At 33.1% G+C, this 18153-nt stretch overlaps 1 protein-coding gene across 1 annotated transcript; it reads right to left on the reverse strand.

Annotated features, from left to right (window-relative positions):
- Positions 1-4718: 4718 nt before the first annotated feature.
- LOC145242195 (uncharacterized) lies at positions 4719-14661 on the reverse strand. Its single transcript, XM_080105190.1, has 2 exons — positions 14564-14661; positions 4719-10802 (listed from the first exon to the last, which is right to left on the reverse strand). The coding sequence occupies exon 2, from the start codon at positions 9305-9307 to the stop codon at positions 7688-7690; it is 1620 nt and encodes a 539-aa protein (XP_079961316.1). The 5' UTR covers positions 9308-10802; positions 14564-14661; the 3' UTR covers positions 4719-7687.
- Between the last annotated feature and the right edge of the window lie 3492 nt (positions 14662-18153).

Raw genomic sequence — 18153 nt, forward strand, 5'->3', positions numbered from 1 at the left:
AATGTAATTCTTGGTTCGTTATAAGCGAATAAAACCATATTTCTACGTTACCAATTTAATTTAAATTTTCAGAAAATCTATTTTTAAAGTCAAAGAATGTTTGCATGTTATTAAAATAATTTAACATTGCGAATTATAAAAATATTAAATTAAATAAAAAATATTTTTCATAACTGCGAGATTATCGCCATTTTATTTCCAGTAGAAATTAGCCTTTCACTTATTGAGATAAGTATTATTTGTATTAATTTTTATGATACTCATGCAGAGAGTGATCCGTGCTGAAATAATGTTATTATTTAAAAAGTCATTCTTAAAATGGGGAGGGAAGGATGTTTTGTACCTATTCTGTACTTTAACCTTACAATTGAATAAAAAAAAAACATATCGTAAAACTTTAATTAAATGTGGAAATATGATTTAAAAAATAGCGCGGATCACTCTCTGCATTAGCACCATTTTTATTTATTGCGGACTATTATTCTCATCTTTATTAGTTGTTGTTTCACGACTTTTCGGCCAACTATTCCTCTGGCCTTCATGAAAAGAAGTAAGTATGCGAGAAATTATTTTTTCCTTTTATAAATGTTCAGTAACTTTTTCCTTTTATTATTCTTAAAGAGTAAAACTTTTCTTATTCATGAAAAGAGTTAAGCCTACGTAAATAAATAAATGTTTGTACACGTGACAAATTATCAATAATGGTTTAGTTACTTTTTTTTTTTAATTATTTATGAAAAGAGTTAACATGCTTAATTTCTATACTTATAGGTTTTTGGAATTTATTTTCACTGGATTATTATTGATTGGACACTAATTAAACAGATTATTAAAAAAAATTAAAAAGAAATCATTATTTCGACATTTGAAAGTGGTGCTCACTTTTTAGTTACAACATTCTGATAAATCAGTCACCCATTTTGTAAGCAATAAAAACGCGGTATATCAAAACCATAGAAAGTAAAAATAATATGAGCCTCTACCGCATTTGTAAGTCAGAAATATATTTGTTTCTCAAAGTAAAAAAAATAGATTGAACATGACTTTTTTTATTGTTTTTATGAAAATAAAGTTTCGAGTTTTTTAAATTTTTTATTTTACTTATTTAGTTAAACGTCAGTTTGTGGGTGTTTCTTTTTTTTTAAATTGTTTTTATGAAAGGTGAGTTTTTTTGTTTTTTTTCAAAACTTTTGTTTTTTTTTTAAATTTTTTTTAAAGTATTATAAATTTCACTAACATGCTGGAGAAATGTTTAATAATTTGGTATTTTTTTTAGATTAGGTCCACCTCCACAATTTTCCTTTCAATGACGACATTTATAGGTCTCTGAGTATGCTGAACACGCAAATCGCATTGAAATTTTGCGGAAATAAATAGTTGTATTATGCATTGTATTCTTCGGCGGCCATCTTTTTACGTACACACGCGCCATAAACAAATACACGCACGTAAAAAAGATGGCCGCCAAAGATTACAATGCATAATACACTTTTTATATCTTGATAACTACTTATTTCTGCAAAATTTCAATGCGATTATCGTATTCAGCATAGTCGAAAACCATTTCAAGTCATCATTTAAAAGAAAATTGAGGAGGTGGACCTAATCTAAAAATTTACCAATAATTTTTCATCCCGTACGCCTCCCGATACATTGCTTCGTCAACATGCGACCATTTTATATCTCCCGAAAACACTTCTGTATTTAGAAAAAAAAAAAAATGAGTGACCGATTTACCAGAACGTGGTAACTAAAAAGTGAGTACCCTTTTCAAATGTTGTAATGATTTTTTTTTTTCAATTTTTTTTCATAATCTGGTTAGTGTCCAATCAATGATAATCCAGTGAAAAAATTTCAAAAAACCTATCAGTATAGAAACTCCACCACGTAAGTAAATAAATAAAAAATGTTACGTGCGCATGCGTTAGTCTTGACTGGGGGGGGTACTAAGGGAACGACCATTAAATAATTCTACGGGTCGCCATGGAACTCAACGCCCAAGGAGTACCAAAATAGTTTTCACGATCTGAAGAAATTTTTTTTTCGAAAAGTGGGTGATCACTTTTCCATGTAAATTTAACTTAAAATGAGCACCCACTTTCTGGCCACCTGAGGAAGGGGCATTTATTTTCGTGTTTATTGGCTTACAGGTTTTTTGACAAGGCAGTTTGGTACGCGAATGCATATTTAACAGTTTTGGTTTATGCTCACGCATAGCATAAACAAAAGCTACGTCTGTGAAATGGAAAATAGTCCCAGAGTTCAGGGGTTAAAAAGAAATCAAACAAAAAACTTTTTAGCCAAGAAACACACAGAAAAAAAGAAAAAAAAAATAGCATCCATTTTTTTTTCTATCGAATTCATTTGCTGTTTTTATTGAAAACTATTTTCCCCCGGATTTTTTATATAATTTTCCATTAAGGGCCGTGCGTCTCACGTTCGTAAATAACAAAATTTTTTTTGTAGATTTTGGTGTGCTAAAAACGAATCTGCAAACCGTTTCCGTCGCAAAAAAATAGTTTTTATGATATGAAGAAATTTCTTTTTCCAAAAAGTGGCGATCACTTTTCCATGTAAATTTAACTTAAAATGAGCACCCACTTTCTAGCCACTTGAGCGACGGGGGATTTTTTCCCATGTTTATTGGCTAAACAGCTTTCGTTTATGCTCACGCATAGCGTAAATGAAGGCTACGGCTGTGAAATGGAAAATAGTCCCAGAGTTCAGGGGTTATTACCATGCAAAAGAAATCAAACAAAAAAACTTTTTAGCCAAGAAACAGAAAAATGCCCCTCTCTCAGGTGGCCAGAAAATGGGTGCTCATTCTAAGTTAAATTTACATTGAAAAGTGATCACCAACTTTTCGAAAAAGTAATTTCATGAATATCATGAAAACTTTCTTTTTGCGACGGAAACGGTTTGCAGATTCGTTTTTAGCACACTGCAATCTACAATAAAATATTTTGTTATATATGAACGTGAAACGGGCCTTAAAGTAAAATAATACCAGATTTTTTGGAGCAGATTTGCCGTTTAGTTTTGTACAAATATCCTCAAACCAGGTAATCACTAAAAGGGACTTTTAAAAGTCGTCACCTGTATCAAGCAAAAGTTTAAAACCACCGATTATATGCCAGCCTACGTCATGGGAGTTCCTAACAGTATTTTGTATAGTTTTTTAGTTTAAACTCATTTTCCCAAAATTTCCCCAAACTTAATGCGTTCGATACAGTCTGCCGCCATTTGTATTTTTCAGATATACCGATAAACATTGAATGTTTTTGAACCGATTATACATTACATAAAAACACTAAAATCTTATCGAGTTAGGTAGAACATTTACTTTTCTTGCCTTTGATAACATTTATTTGTTATATATTTATTTTTTGACAACTTCTTTGTATCTGTGTTTAGTAATACAAACCCTTTTCATTTAATGTAACGTTTAGTTGGCTTGAAAAACAGTGTTTATCGGGGTATTTGAAAGCTACAAATGGTGGTGGACACTGTTGATTACTTTAAGTTAGAGAAAGTGAGTTAAAACTAAAAAAACTATACAAAATACTGTCAGAAACCCACCGATTATGCCAGCCTATGTCATGGTAACATATATTCGGTGAGTTTCAGACACTGTTTTGTATAGTTTTTAGTTTTTTTCAACTTACTTTCCCAAACTTAACGTATTCAACAGAGTCCGCGACCATTTCTGTTTTTTGAGCCAATTAAACATTTTACATTACATAAAAACACTAAACAATTATCCAATTAGGTAGAAACGTAACTTACCTTACCTTTGCTTTCATTTATTTGTTTTTGGACAACTTTTTCGAATCTGTGTATAGTAACCCCCCCCCTCCCACCATCAACAAAATATTAATTACTAACTCACATTTTTGTAAAACAAAAAAAAAAAAAAACGTTTAGCGTTTCAAAATTTTTGCTACGTTCGGCTTCATCCACTGATTGTTGATCAAGTCCAAACCATGAATGATTGACAGAAACTCCCGAGGATCCAGATCAAATTCTGCAAGAGTACCATTTTTTTCCATTTTCGCCTTCTTTTTCACTTTTTGCAGTGGATTGCTGTACTAATATAAGAAACATGCATTTTCTCTTTTTATTAAATTTTTTCATTACACCAAATTGAGCCACTGCAACGCGTGGCAGGGTACAGCTAGTGTGTGTGTGTGTGTGTATATATGTATGTATTAGTAAGATTACACATTTAAAGATCAATAGGTCTAAGGGTACTATAATTCATACTAGAATTGTCTGCAAGGACCTGTGACCCAATGGATCTGAGTATAATCAGTTGTAAGTAACATTCTTCTCAAGTTGGAGATTCATTTCTTGCTGTGGGTGATATTACGAATACCGTTAAGAATTACTTAAGACTTCTACCTGGTTATGGCTGACAGAATAAGAGCAAGCTATTCCCATGGATTAAATAAAGTGTTCTATTCAGAATTCCATAAAAATTTCAGAGTTTAACAAGACACAACTGAAAATGGTTAGAGGTTACGTTGGCTGAAACGTTGAAAAAATAACACATAAAAGATGAGAACAATGTTTGAATAAAAGAAATAATCCTCATCTCAAAAATTACAAAATAATAATTTTAGTAAAAGAAATCAAATCAAAAGCAAAAGAAAAGTACAAAGACTCCTGGGCAACGTCGGGTAGGAGCAGTTAGTATAATGATAAATTCTGAAAACAAATTTTTTCATAGATGTTATTTTATTGTGTTATTTATGTGTCATATTTTGACAATTTTCTGACAGGAATAAATGGTAAAAATGGAGAATAGTTAACAATTAGGAAATTGTAAAAGAAAAAAAAGAAAAATAACTAATTTATAGCAAACACAAACAAAATGAAATTCTTTATTTTTTATTTGTGAAAAGTGTTTTGAAGTTTTCTCTTTCAAAATTTGTTTTTGACTGTCATCAAAACCAAAATGGCTGCTCACATGATGGCTAAACTTCAGTTAATTTCAAGCTCAAAAGATAGTAAAAACATTACTTACCCTAACACTAACTATAACTCTGAGCAGTAAGCCCCCCCCCCTCAAATCATTTTTGTAAAACTACACTTAATCAACTAAGTAAAACCAAGTAAAGCCATTAATTTGGTCGCCATGTTTTTCATGTGATGATATGACTATCTCTTTTTCTTTTTACTCTTTTTCACCCCAGTCAAGAGATAGTCATTTGGATATAAGGTGCTAACATTTGAGATAGTGTCTAACAGGGGACTGTGGGAAGTTCAGCAGCAAGATGTCCGTTCATATTACATTTAAATTTCTGCATGTTAATTCTGTCAAGGAAGTAGGAAACAAAAAGACAGTGCCAAAGTTTAGCAGTCTGAGGGAAGAAACTATTAGAGTAGAATGCTTTCCAGCATTTAGGAACCTCAAGAATGAAGGGGCAAGATTTTGCTGCTTGTCAAGTTTATCAGGGGTATATATGTTGAAGGTGCACCAGTGCTAGGAGTTCATCAGAGCACACTCCATTAAAGTACTTGCAAAACATCCACAGGGATGCAACATTGTAGCGATGGGACAGAGGTTGAAGCTTGGCTGACAGTGTGGGACGTCATTATGCAACTTATTATGTTTCATTTATTTTAGTTTCTTACATCAAGTAGCTTCATGCTTTGTCTGGAGCAACTTCCATAAATAAACAATGGGTACTTATGCAGGGAACAAAAAATACCTCCGTGAATTGCGTTGCTGCATATTCCGGCAGTTCACATGAACCGCCAGAATATGACGAAACACTCAGCCAATACAGCTGACGACAGTTAATAAATTTGAAGAAGTGGTCCCACAACATTTCTGTTTGAAATTTACAATGAGAGTGTATCATTGGTTTGGAACACACTGTGACTGATTAGAAAAATCTCCTATCAGATATTTGCAAAACGTACTTCCTTAGATAGATAACCGAAAATCTTATTAAAAAAAATTTTTTTTTTTTTTAAATAGCTTACATACCTACTTAGCTTAACAGAAAAAAAAACCAAAAAAACAAAAAAACAAAAAACAAACAAAGTAGACAAATAAAAAAACATTTCTCATATAAGAATAATTTTTTTCATACCCCTACTTCCGAAAAAAACTTCTGGAAATAGTAACATTTCTTAACAAAAAAAAAAAAAAAAAAAAAAAAAAAAAAAAAAAAATTATTATGACAACATTTTACAAAATAAATATTTATTCATCAACAGGTTGATTATTTTTTTTTTTTAATTGTATTTCCATTTTCCTCATTGAAATGACTATATGATAAATGTTTTCTATCATAATAGCTTCTTTTTTAAAATCTTTTTTCTATCATGATGGTTTCTTTTTTTTTTTTCTATAGTTTTAAAATTTGATTAGCGCTTGACATATTCTGACAGTTTACATAAGCTGCAGGAATGAATATGTTGAGGAAAAATCTAAAAAAAAAAATTAAAAAAAAAGAAACAGGGCAGTTCTCTGCATAACACCCATTCTTCAAACTCATCGGCTTAACATTTGCAGGCAACATTGGAATAAATACATTGAATTGGAATAAATACATTGAGGATATTGCAAAGGTTGCTGGATAAAATGTGGGCTCCCTCTACTGTGCTAGAAAATTACTCACACCAGAGATTATCCTATATTTTTTTAACAAAGTTACAATTCGCCCATAGATATTGTTGCTACATCTGGGTTGGAACATCTACTTCTAGTCTCTCACTTTTATACAGAGTCCAAAAAAAGAATCTCAACTAAGTCCTACACTATTAGCCAGGCTCCAACCCTTGTCCCACTACCACATCTCTGTGCCTGTTTTACAAGTACTTTAATGAAATGAGCTCTGTTGAACTCACAGCACTTGTGCCTTTTTGACGTATATATCCCCGATTAACCTGACAAGCAGCAAAATCTCACCCCCTCACTCTTGATGTTCATAGATGCCAAAAAGCTTTCTACTCTAATGGTTTCTTCCCTCGTACTGCTAGGCTTAGCACTCTCTCCTTGTTTCCTGCTTCCCTGCAGAAGTTTAAATGTAATGTGAACAGAGATTTTGTTGCTAAACTCCCCCACAGTCCCCTGTTAGATACTATCTCATATATTTTGCATTCCAAGTGGTAACAATAAATAAAACCTCAAAAAAAAAAAAGTAAAAATAAATAAAACCTCAAAAAAAAAAAATGTAAAAATAAATAAAACCTCCAAAAAAAAAGTAAAAAATAAATAAAACCTCAAAAAAAAAAAAAAAAAAAAAAAAAAAGAGAAAAAGTAGCAAACAATGAAATAAAATTGCAGCCTACATCCACACATACTGCATGAAGAGGAGTTTGTTTTCTTTGTGTATTTTCACTTGTGCCTTCTCAACGTACATACACCAGACTAACCAAACAAGCAGCAAAATCTCATCCCTTCACTGTTGAGATCCCTAGATGTCGGAAAGTCTTCTACTTTAATAGTTTCTTCCTATGAACTGCTAAACTTTGGAATTCCCTCTGTTTCCTGCTTCTCTGATTGCACTAACCTGCAATATTTTAAATGTAATGTGAACAAACATATCATGCTCAACTCCCCACAGTTCTTTGTTAGACATGATTCCAAATATGCCTTTTTTGTGGTGAAAAAAACTAAGAAAAAAAAAAATAAAAAAAAAAAAAGTGCCAAACAATGAAATAAAATCGTAGCCTACATCCATATGTGTGGCATAAAGAGGAGTTTGTCTTCTTTGTGTATCTGCGTATGTCGTTTTAAATTTGAAATCCGAGAAAATTTTGTTTTACAGACGTTGCACTCGAATGGTTTTTCTTTCGTGTGAGTGATCATGTGTCGATCGACGTCGGAATTTCGCAGGAATCTTGCACCACAAATTTCGCATTGGAACGATTTTTGGCCGGAATGCGTTCGCTTGTGATTTTGCAACGTCGATCGTTGGGCGAACGTCGATCGGCAAACATCACACTCGTACGGTTTTTCGCCTGTGTGCGTCCGCATGTGAGCGCGCAGATTGCCATTCTGTGAAAACTTTGCACCGCAGACGTCGCACTGAAATGGCTGCACACCGCTGTGTCGCTGAACATGTCTTTTCAAATGTGAACTCTTTGAGAACTTGGAGCCGCATATCTCACAAGTAAAGCGTTTTTCTCCGGAGTGCGTCCGAATATGATCCTTTAAATTCAACATCTGTGAGAACTTGGATCCACAAATCTCGCAGCTGAACGACTTTTCTTTGCTGTGTGTCTGAATATGATCCTTTAAATCTGACATTTGCGAGAACTTGGATCCACAAATCTCGCAGCTCAATGATTTTTCTTCACTGTGTGCTTTCAAGTGTTTCTCGAGGTCGCAGTTTTGGGAAAATTTTGCTGTACAAAAATCACACGCAAATGGCTTCTCAGCGCTGTGCGTCTCCATGTGGACTTTCAGGTGCGAACTTTGCAAAAATTCAGATGCACAAAGAACACAGCGAAACGGCTTATCTCCCTTATGTTTCTGAACATGCACTGTCAGGCTTTTATTCGACGCAAACTGTACTTTACAAAAATCACAATGGAATGGTTTCTCTCCACTGTGCCGCAGCATGTGCCGCTTGAGCGTTGAATTTGACGAGAAGTTTGAGCCACACACATGACAACGGAACGGCCGTTTACCATTGTGCGTTCGCGCGTGCATTACAAGCTGGGATTTGTGAGCAAACTGGAGCCGGCAAATTTCACAGTGGAATCGCCTTTTGCTGTTGTGTATGGCAAGATGATAGTCCAGATTAGTCTGATCGGAAAATGAACACTGGCAAGTTTGGCAGCAAAAAGCTTTTGCTTCCGCGGATGATTCCATTTCAAAGGCAGCATACTCGGAAAAATCAGGATTTCTCTCCTCTTCATCTTCCATTGATGTTTCTTCCATATCATTATCGCTTTGTTTACAGATATCTGCAGTTTTTGTAGCAGTGTGTTCACTTGTATTAGCATTATTATTTGAGGCTTGATGTTTTTCGGTGGTTTCCATGTGTTCGTCAGTAACTATCTCATCATTTATTTTCATCTTTTGTATCAAGTCATCTTTAAATGTCTTGAAACTTGCAAGTTCAAATTTTTCTTCAGTTAAAGAATTAGTATTTTTTTGGATATCAGTATAATCAGTCAGTTCAGTATTATTATTATTATTATTATTAGTAGTAGTAGTAGTAGTAGTATAATCAGTCAGTTCAGTATTATTATTATTATTAGTAGTAGTAGTAGTAGTATAATCAGTTAGTTTTATATTATAGTCACTTGTTTTTAGTGCCTCATCATCTGTCACAGCTTCCATTATTCAAAAAATATATATACATAAAGCATGAATATATGAATAGCTAAATGTAATAATACTCATGTAGATGTTTGAGGACACACTAGAAGTGAGGAACCCCCAGATCTTTGTAAAGATAACCCTTTAAAAGATTAATCGAAATGAATAAATGCACAGTTTATTTTTCATTTATCACACCTATAGTAATATTAAAACGGATGACTTATGTAAATGAATCATAGTCATTTGAAATATCTATAGTTGTGAGCAAAGATCCAAACACGGCTATTTATATGCCTCATTTGCATAACGATTTTTAAACAATTCATAATAAATTAATGTTTGCTGTTATTCATTTGTAATTCTATTGTCCTATTTTTTAGTTACCAAAACCTTTCTTATAGTATTATGTTAAAAATTTTCAGGTAACATAAATTAAATGAAAACTATTAGTTTTTAAAATTACAATAGATTTATATTATCCGCATGTAATCTAACTTATGCATCTAAAATATTTAGAGCTATATTAATAGCCACAAAATGGAGGGTAGTTTTTTGTTTGTTTTTATATATAAAACCTGCCGTTCTACAGAAACTTGATGTCTTGTTCTTTACTCTCCTGTACATTTCTTGCTATTCTGATTAAAGGTTATTGAGGTTTTGTTGAAGCGACAGGGACCAATATTTGATTCTAATAAGTCTATTGTATTTCCTTCCTGCCACTAAGTTATTGCAAGAAATATATTCTATTGCACTTCTGCTTTTCTAAAACTACTTATTCCAACTAAGAATACTCTTAAAGAGGAGACATTTTCTCTTACAAAAAAGAGATCAAGGGAAGCTACTCTTTGCAATTATACTAAGCTCTCTTCCTTGAATTATTTCAAAATAAATATGTCTATATATATATATATATATATATATATATATATGGATACGGCCTCCGCTAATCGAGCCAGAGATGTCTCGTGTCGCGGGGTTCGAATCGTTCGACTGGTAGTAATCGTGACACCCTGCACTGAAGAATCCCGAAAGGATGAAACACTAGTGTCTGTAGGTATTTAATTATTATAGTAAAAAAATAATTATATATATATATATATATATATATATAATTATGCAATTTCCAACATGTTATTGCAGTGTTATGTCAGTCACAAACACATGTAAAGCTTTTTGCTTCTGAATTTTTGCGATTTAACATTAAATATCATAATACTTAAGTGTTTGAAAGGACATTAAATGCGCTGAGAGTTAGTAAACCCTGGATCTTTGTTAAGACATCTTTCTACGAGGTCAATTTGTACGGCATAATCATATTGACAGATCAATTTTTGTTAGGTTAGAGAAGTTAAGTGATGTTAAGCGTGGTCTGTACCAGATGGGTGGCCATTTCAGAATATCAGGCATTGTATGTTGGAGGATGGTGACAAAAATTTGCAACAGTCATCTATTTTCTTTCTTTTCTTCACAGGTCTATCATAAAAATATGGAACGGCGCAATAGTCAGTCACACCTGCAAAAGAAAACAAGAATGACTATAAAACTAAGAGTACACTAAGATGATCAAAAACATATGGATTTGCAGAAATTAAAAACTTGCGATCATTTATAAATATCATAAAAAAACCTTGACATTTCTAATGTATGTTGACCAGATCTTATCCCTGTTATATCAATGTGATACTATCGACTTCACCCTCGCCAGTGTTGGGAATTAAAAAAAAATAAATAAAATACAAGAGGGAAAAATATAACAAGAAAAAAAAGAAAATAAGTTTATCAGCAGAACAATTGTATAAGAAGTTGTTCAGCAATCCACACAAATTGAACTAAAATAGGATTGTTAATCAAGGTGTTTCAGGTTTACGGTCAGTTTTAGAAATGGCAATGAGTTTTGGGAAAGTTTACAGACAGTCTTGGGTTTGCAACAGTTGAGAACAGTTACGATTTTGACACAGTCGAACACAAGTTGTGGTTAGGAACAGATTGAGATGAGCTAATGTCAACTGATGAACATGGCCTCGGCAGACGACTAAGATGTGGACATTAGCATTTGGAGGGCTGATGGTGTCACATACACTCAGAGCATAACTGATATTTGCATAATGTATTGGAGTATTTTGTTTTCTTTTTATATGCTTGTGAACCCCCGCAGTCACCAGTGTGAGAGATGGCACGGCCAGAAAAAGGGATGAAAAGAGAAGAAGACCACTGAGTCAGTGTTGTCAAGTTGGAGAGCATATGGTCTTATCACAGGAATAAATAAATGCTTTGCTAAGCTAGCTTCAGTTCATATCTAAACTCTACGATAGACGTCTTGCTGAATCTTGTTTCTCTGTTAGCTGGAAAATTGTCTCTGCATTACCAGTGTTCAAGAATTCTGGTAAAAGAAATGGCCCGAAAAATAATCACCCCCTCCAATTCTCCCTGTGCTTTTTCCTAAATTCATAGTGCATTTCTTCATATCTTGGAAACTACTTGTTTCTTGGAATTTTAAACGTTTGTGGTAATTTTAAAGGATTTCCCGAGGGTGGAAAGAAAGTCCCCCTCCCCAACAAAAAAAATCGTGACCACAAAGTGGGTGCTCATTTTACGTTAAATTATTATAGAAAAGTGATCCCCCACTTTTTTAAAACTAACATTTCCACATATCTTGGAAACTACTCCTTTGCCGTAATTTTTAACGTTATTTTCGTTTTCAGCGACCCCGAAAACCTAAGTGAGTGGTAATTTTTAAGGAATTTTCGAGGGTGGAGTAATTCTTCGTATTTACCGCTTAGTCATAAAATTTGATTTGTTTGAATAAAAAATCACCCCCCAAACTACTAGATCAACTTAACGTGATTTTGGGAATATTTCATCTTCGTTCTGTGACTAGTACTGTATACTGTACATCATGCAGGCATTTCTGTATGTTCTTTATTTTTAAATGCCGCCAATAAGTGCCAATCTGAACTTGCAACAAAAAAATTGGGCGCTCTCCTACACTATTGAGACGAGATTTCAGAAATCGTAATATTGAATTTCACATGAAAATAATGGTATAATCTGCGTATTCCTCGTATTTTAAAAAAGACTATATCCCAAAATTACGAAAATCGATAAGGTAGAAAATTATTTATTAAAGAAAATAAAAAAATAGAATTTGATGAAAACGATCGTAAGATACAGGAGAGTTCCAAAGGGAGGCAATTTTCCGTTTCCATTTAAACAAGATGGGAGCAATTTTTCACGATTAAAGTTTTTTTGTTGTTTCTTTTAAATAATTCAGTAATATTCAGGGAATTCCGACTGCATCATTTGGAAGTTACTATTATTAAAATTGACAAAAAAAAAAAAAAATCGGTACTTGTACAGTTTAATCAAGACATTAAAAAAATGAAAATATCGAAAAAAATGTTATATTGTACGTATCCGTTTTGAACTGAAGATCTTCGAAAAAAAAATTTTCATTTAATTTGATCGAGTATTTTTTTGTTTTTGTTTTTGACAGCACGTTGAAGGTAGAAATCTTTGAATTTTTTAAATTTTTGTTTGGATTTTAGAAACACCACGGGGAGATAACTCAGTTTAAAGCGCCGGACAATCCCTCCCCATCTTTCATACTACCTTTTCTTCCTAAAAATCGAACCTTTTGCTCGGTATCATAACAAATTGTTTTTTCGCTGTAAAAAAAACAAAAAGCAAACAAAAAAAACTACTTGATGAAATTGAGCGATTTTTTTTTTCGGAGAACTTCGTTCCATAACGGATACGTGCAATATAACCTTTTTTCGATATTTTCATTTTTTTAATGTCTTGATTAAACTGTACAATTACCAAAAAATCAGTTGAAACCATTGTTTTTTTTTTTTTTTTTTTTTTTTTTTAAATCTGAAAACTCCATTTATCGACTACAAAATCTCGTCCCAATCGTGTAAAAGCGCCAAAATTGTCTGCTTTGAATATTCAAAGAATAGAAGCGTTTTCGGGTTTGTATTACTATAGACATAGTTTCGAAAAAAATTGCCAAAAAACAAATATATAACAAATAAATGTTATCAAAGGCAAAATAAGGTACTTTTCTACCAAACTGGATATATTTTTTGTGTCTTTATTCAATGTAACATGTTTATTCAGCTCGAAAAACATGCAGTGTTTACCGATGTATTGGAAAATTCAAAATGGTGCCCGCCCGCGCCCAACTCTCTTTTTAACACGGTAAGTTTGGGAAAAGGTGTTATAAATAATAAACTAGACAAAATACTATTAAAAAACCACCGGATATATGTCAACTTATGTCATGGTAACATATATTGAGCGAATTTCTAACAGTATTTTGTCTAGTTTTTTTATTTATAACACCTTTTCCCAAACTTACCGTGTTAAAGAGAGAGTCGGGCGCCATTTTGAATTTTCCAATACACACATCGGTAAACACTGTATGCTTTCCGAGCGGAATAAACATGTTACATTGAATAAAAACACGAACATTATATCCAGTTTGGTAGAAAAGTAACTTATCTTGCCTTTGATAACATTTATTTGATATATATTTGTTTTTTGACAACTTTTTCGAATCTATGTGTACAGTTGTCCCAGTAGTGTTCTGATACTATACTTTATCAAAAATAAAAATGTCTTATTCGCTGTCCAATTTTTGATAAAGTATAGTATCAGAACACTGTTGGGGGCAAAAACAATATTTAATAGAAGTTATAAGAAGCCATTAAAGTTCCGTAAATATCGGATTTGAGAAAAATAGCTATTTTTGTTTACGTTACTAACTGACGAAACAAAGACGGGGCTTTCCTCAAATCCGATGTTTACGGAACTAAAAAAAAAAAACTTTTATTAAAAAAATATTATTCTGGTCACAAATGAGTGAGTAAAACAAAATAAATTGTCTTGGGATAATTTCCCAGCGAAGTTTTGTAACATTTATTGAAATATATAAATATAGCAAAAAAGGGGTGGAAAAACAACAAATACATGTTACTAACAGCAAGATAAGTTACTTTTCTGCTTGTCTGGATAAGTTCTTTTTGGGTGTTTTAACTTATTCATTTTTTTTTTTTTTTTTTTTTTTTGCTTTGTTGGTTATTCTAAAAAAAAAAATCATCAATTATTCTAATTGCATCGTTAGTAACACTAGAAACCTAAAATAAACGTAAATAAATTATAGCTTTTAAGCTCAACTTTTTTAACAAAGCACTTAGCTACGTAAATAAATAAATAAAAAGGATATATGTAAAAAAAAACACACACACACACACAACAACAAAAACAAGTTACCTTTTTTTCTTATGAGAGTTTGGTAGGGTTTTGTTTTGTTTGTTTGTTTTTTAAGCAAAGCAACGAACGGTGATCTCGGCGGTGTAAGACGATATCTGTCCCTTTGCAAAATAAATAAATAAATAAATAACGCGTACAAATTAATTTAATTTATTTATTTATTTTTTTTTTTTTTCCAAGAGCGAAATTGAATTTTAACATTCTCATAAAGTATAGAATGAATTTTAACGGTCCTGTCGCACCCACTTAATAGCCCAATTACCCACATCATATCAAAAACCAAAACGTGGGAAGATATGGCACAAAATCGGTATGGTACACTTTGCAAAGAAAAATGCCTGAGCAGTCCCGTCGGCATCCACAAGTAGGAACACTTCCAGCGATTGACCATAAACCAATCTTTTCGGATAGAGAGAAGGTAAAGCCCGGCAGAAGATTGGCAGCAGGTATAAATAAGCCGGCTAGGGATTTTCATTCTCGCGCCCCTCTCAAATCACCGAAGATTAGACTATTCCTGTAATGACCTGGTCCCTATTGATTTGTAGTATAGTACTGGTTCTGTGCAGTTCTAGGAGGTCCACTCTCCCAGATTTTGCCTTCTATCATTGAGAAGTGAGTAATTTATTGCTAATCACCCGAGGCGCCCTTACGGGGGGGGGATGCCGATGGGGGTTGCCCAAGCACTTTTTGGCAGGTCACAGTGTCCGAGTATCCCTCCTCGTGGGTGCTGACTTCTCAATCTCACTTTCCGACTCTGGTTTTACAGTTCTTGCTATGAGAAAGAACTAAACACCAATAAATAATGACATGTTCTCTCTTGGAGAAATGTACTTGTTAGGTGATTTGCTTACACACTGATCAATCAGCCTATTTCATCAGTTCCAAGCAGTACCACTTCAGCTTCTTTAGGAATCACGGTTGACCAGTAAAGAGATTCCTGAAAACAATGAGAAAAAGAAAGTCCCCTTTCTCTCTCTTGTGTCCCTGTCCTCTGGAGGCTCAAACACAAACTATCTATTATTGTTATTAGGAACAGGGTTTTGTTTTTCATATTGTGTGATGGTTTTCATTAGATACACAATAATAATAATTAATAATAATAATAATAATAATAATAATAATAATAATAATAATAAATTTTGCGTGTGCGTGTGTGGATGTCACCATAAACTGGCACTACACCAAATAATGAGGAGAGAAAGCACTAGCCGTACCTCTGTTGGATGAGTGCAAAAAGGACGGAACCTTGGGGAGGCTTATTACCACACAAATTCCAGTGAAGACTAATGGTCGCTGCCAATGAGAAATCAATGGTAAGCAGCTGTTGCGATAATGCAAATTTATCTGCAAAAGTTTTCAAAAGAGGTGGAAAGAATTAGAAATCTGGGGAGACTTGTTGTCACTCAGACTCCAGATAACATCACAAGTTTTTCTCAAAGAGAAATCTCTGATGATGGCCAGTGTTACTACTCCTAGTGAGTAAATAGTATCATAGGATTTGTCAAATGTAATTTTATGGGTTAGATAATTATTTATATTCTTAGAGTACATTATAAATTGCTCCTGGAAAACATTGCATTACACTTGGATAATATAACTTTTAGAAAACATTCTTCTTAGAAGAAACATAGCAGCAGCAGCAGCAGCATATACTCGTGGCTTAAGATTTTGTTTTGTTTTGTAACATCATTGCTGATTGGTTGTAGCAGTCAATTTCCTTTCTGGCTTGCCCAATTAGACGCCATCTCTCTGACGAGCGGAACATGTGATGAAGTGAACAAAGATTAAACCATGGCAACTTTCTCCTTCTTTCTTCCTGTCACTCAGACTAAAGACATCTCCATGTAGCAAGTCCCCTGTTCTTGTAAAGTAAGTAAAAATGAGATAGGAGACCAAGAATTCGAACCTGGGAAGCTAGGTTTGGAATTAAGATTCAGGAAAATTCCGATTGTTATTTTTAAAATAAATAGCAGATATGTTTGTTTGAAAAGGAATTTGATTGTTTAGAAATGTTATTGTGAAAAAGGAATTTGATGATTCAATTCTGTTTATGAAAATTGAATTAAAATAAGGTTATCTAGAAGCGAACAATAGAAAATGTTAAACATATTGAAAAATAGGTTAGTCGAATAATAGGTTAGAAGAATATATGTGTGAACAGTGCACGTGAGTTCAGGACCACGTGAGTCGAGCACATGCTCGGACATGGGGGAACGAGACACGTGAAGCATGTCCAGGCCATGGGATCAATCTGCACATTGTTGGCCATGCGATGACGTCATGGCTGGGAGATGAGTTCTCAATATAGTTGGCTAGTTTTAGTGAGACAAAGAGAAAGGGTCGGGAGAGTCGACAGGAGGGTCAGACAGAGCTGACATTAGTCAGAAGGAATCCCCCCTTTTGGAAGCGAAGGGTTAGAAGTTGAAATCATGTAGTGACTTTGAATTTCTAGAATGTCTTTATTGACCGGTCAAAAAAATAAAGGGCATTCATCATTTTGTAACTGCGTCTTGTCTTGTGTCATCCATGGTATGGTGTTTAAATTAAATGTATCTTCATACGGTCTAATAATAATACTCATACTACTACTACTACTAATGATAATAATAATAATAATAATAATAATAATAATAATAATAATAAAAACAACAATACGATTTCTTTCGATTAAATTGTTAGGTGAAAGTACCAAATTGTCCTAAAAATCAGTGCCCGTTTTCCACAAAAGCACCTTTGGGGGTGGGGGTATAGAACTTTTTTCTTTTTTTTTCTTTTTTTTGTAGTAAAAGTAAAATATAAAGAACCTCAGTTTGATGCAGAAATGTTCCATTTACCAAACTGGACGTCGTGTTTTAATTTAAAATACATAAGCAAATTGGTATGAAACAAAATATGTGAAACGTACGTACACAATTAATTGTTTAAATTTTGCTGACTTTGCAACTGGAAAATCATAAGTTTGATTTTTGTAATCTGAAAACTACTTGATTAAAATAAAATATTTTATAATCAGGAAAAGAATTATAGTTTATTTACTTACGGTCAAAAAAAAAAAAAAAAGTGTTGCATCTGTTTGGTCCTCTGTTAGTGAGGGATAAATCCTTCCAAACCGAGGCAGTTTTTAACTTTTTTTTTTTTTAGTAATTGTATCTTTTGCCATAAAATAAGTGTTGCATCTATAAGGCTCTCGGTTAGTGACAGAAATTCCTCTAGACTGAGGTACTTTTTTATTTATTCATTTGCAAAAACAAAGCATGCGAGTAATTGTAATGAAAACAAGGCAGTTTAATCACTGCCAAAAGCCTTTTGAAAGAAAGTTAAAAATATATATATAAAAATATCACCGCAGATCACAGGTTTATTTTGTTAGAAATCCTATAAATTTCAAATTACTGGAATGTTTTGTAAAACGAACACTCAAATATCGTTGCATTGCATGTGTTCTGTTTTAATAATTACTAGCATTTCAGCCCGGCATTGATCGAGTTTTTGGAGGTGTATGGTTGAGCAAAAAAAAAAAAAAAAAAAAAAAGCGACCAATTCTTTTAACTTTGACCCCTATTATGACCCCTTAACATTTATTCTTTTGG

This window comes from Euprymna scolopes, chromosome 21, assembly GCF_053919585.1.
Source record: "Euprymna scolopes isolate OS-2025 chromosome 21, ASM5391958v1, whole genome shotgun sequence".
Taxonomy (NCBI): domain Eukaryota; kingdom Metazoa; phylum Mollusca; class Cephalopoda; order Sepiida; family Sepiolidae; genus Euprymna; species Euprymna scolopes.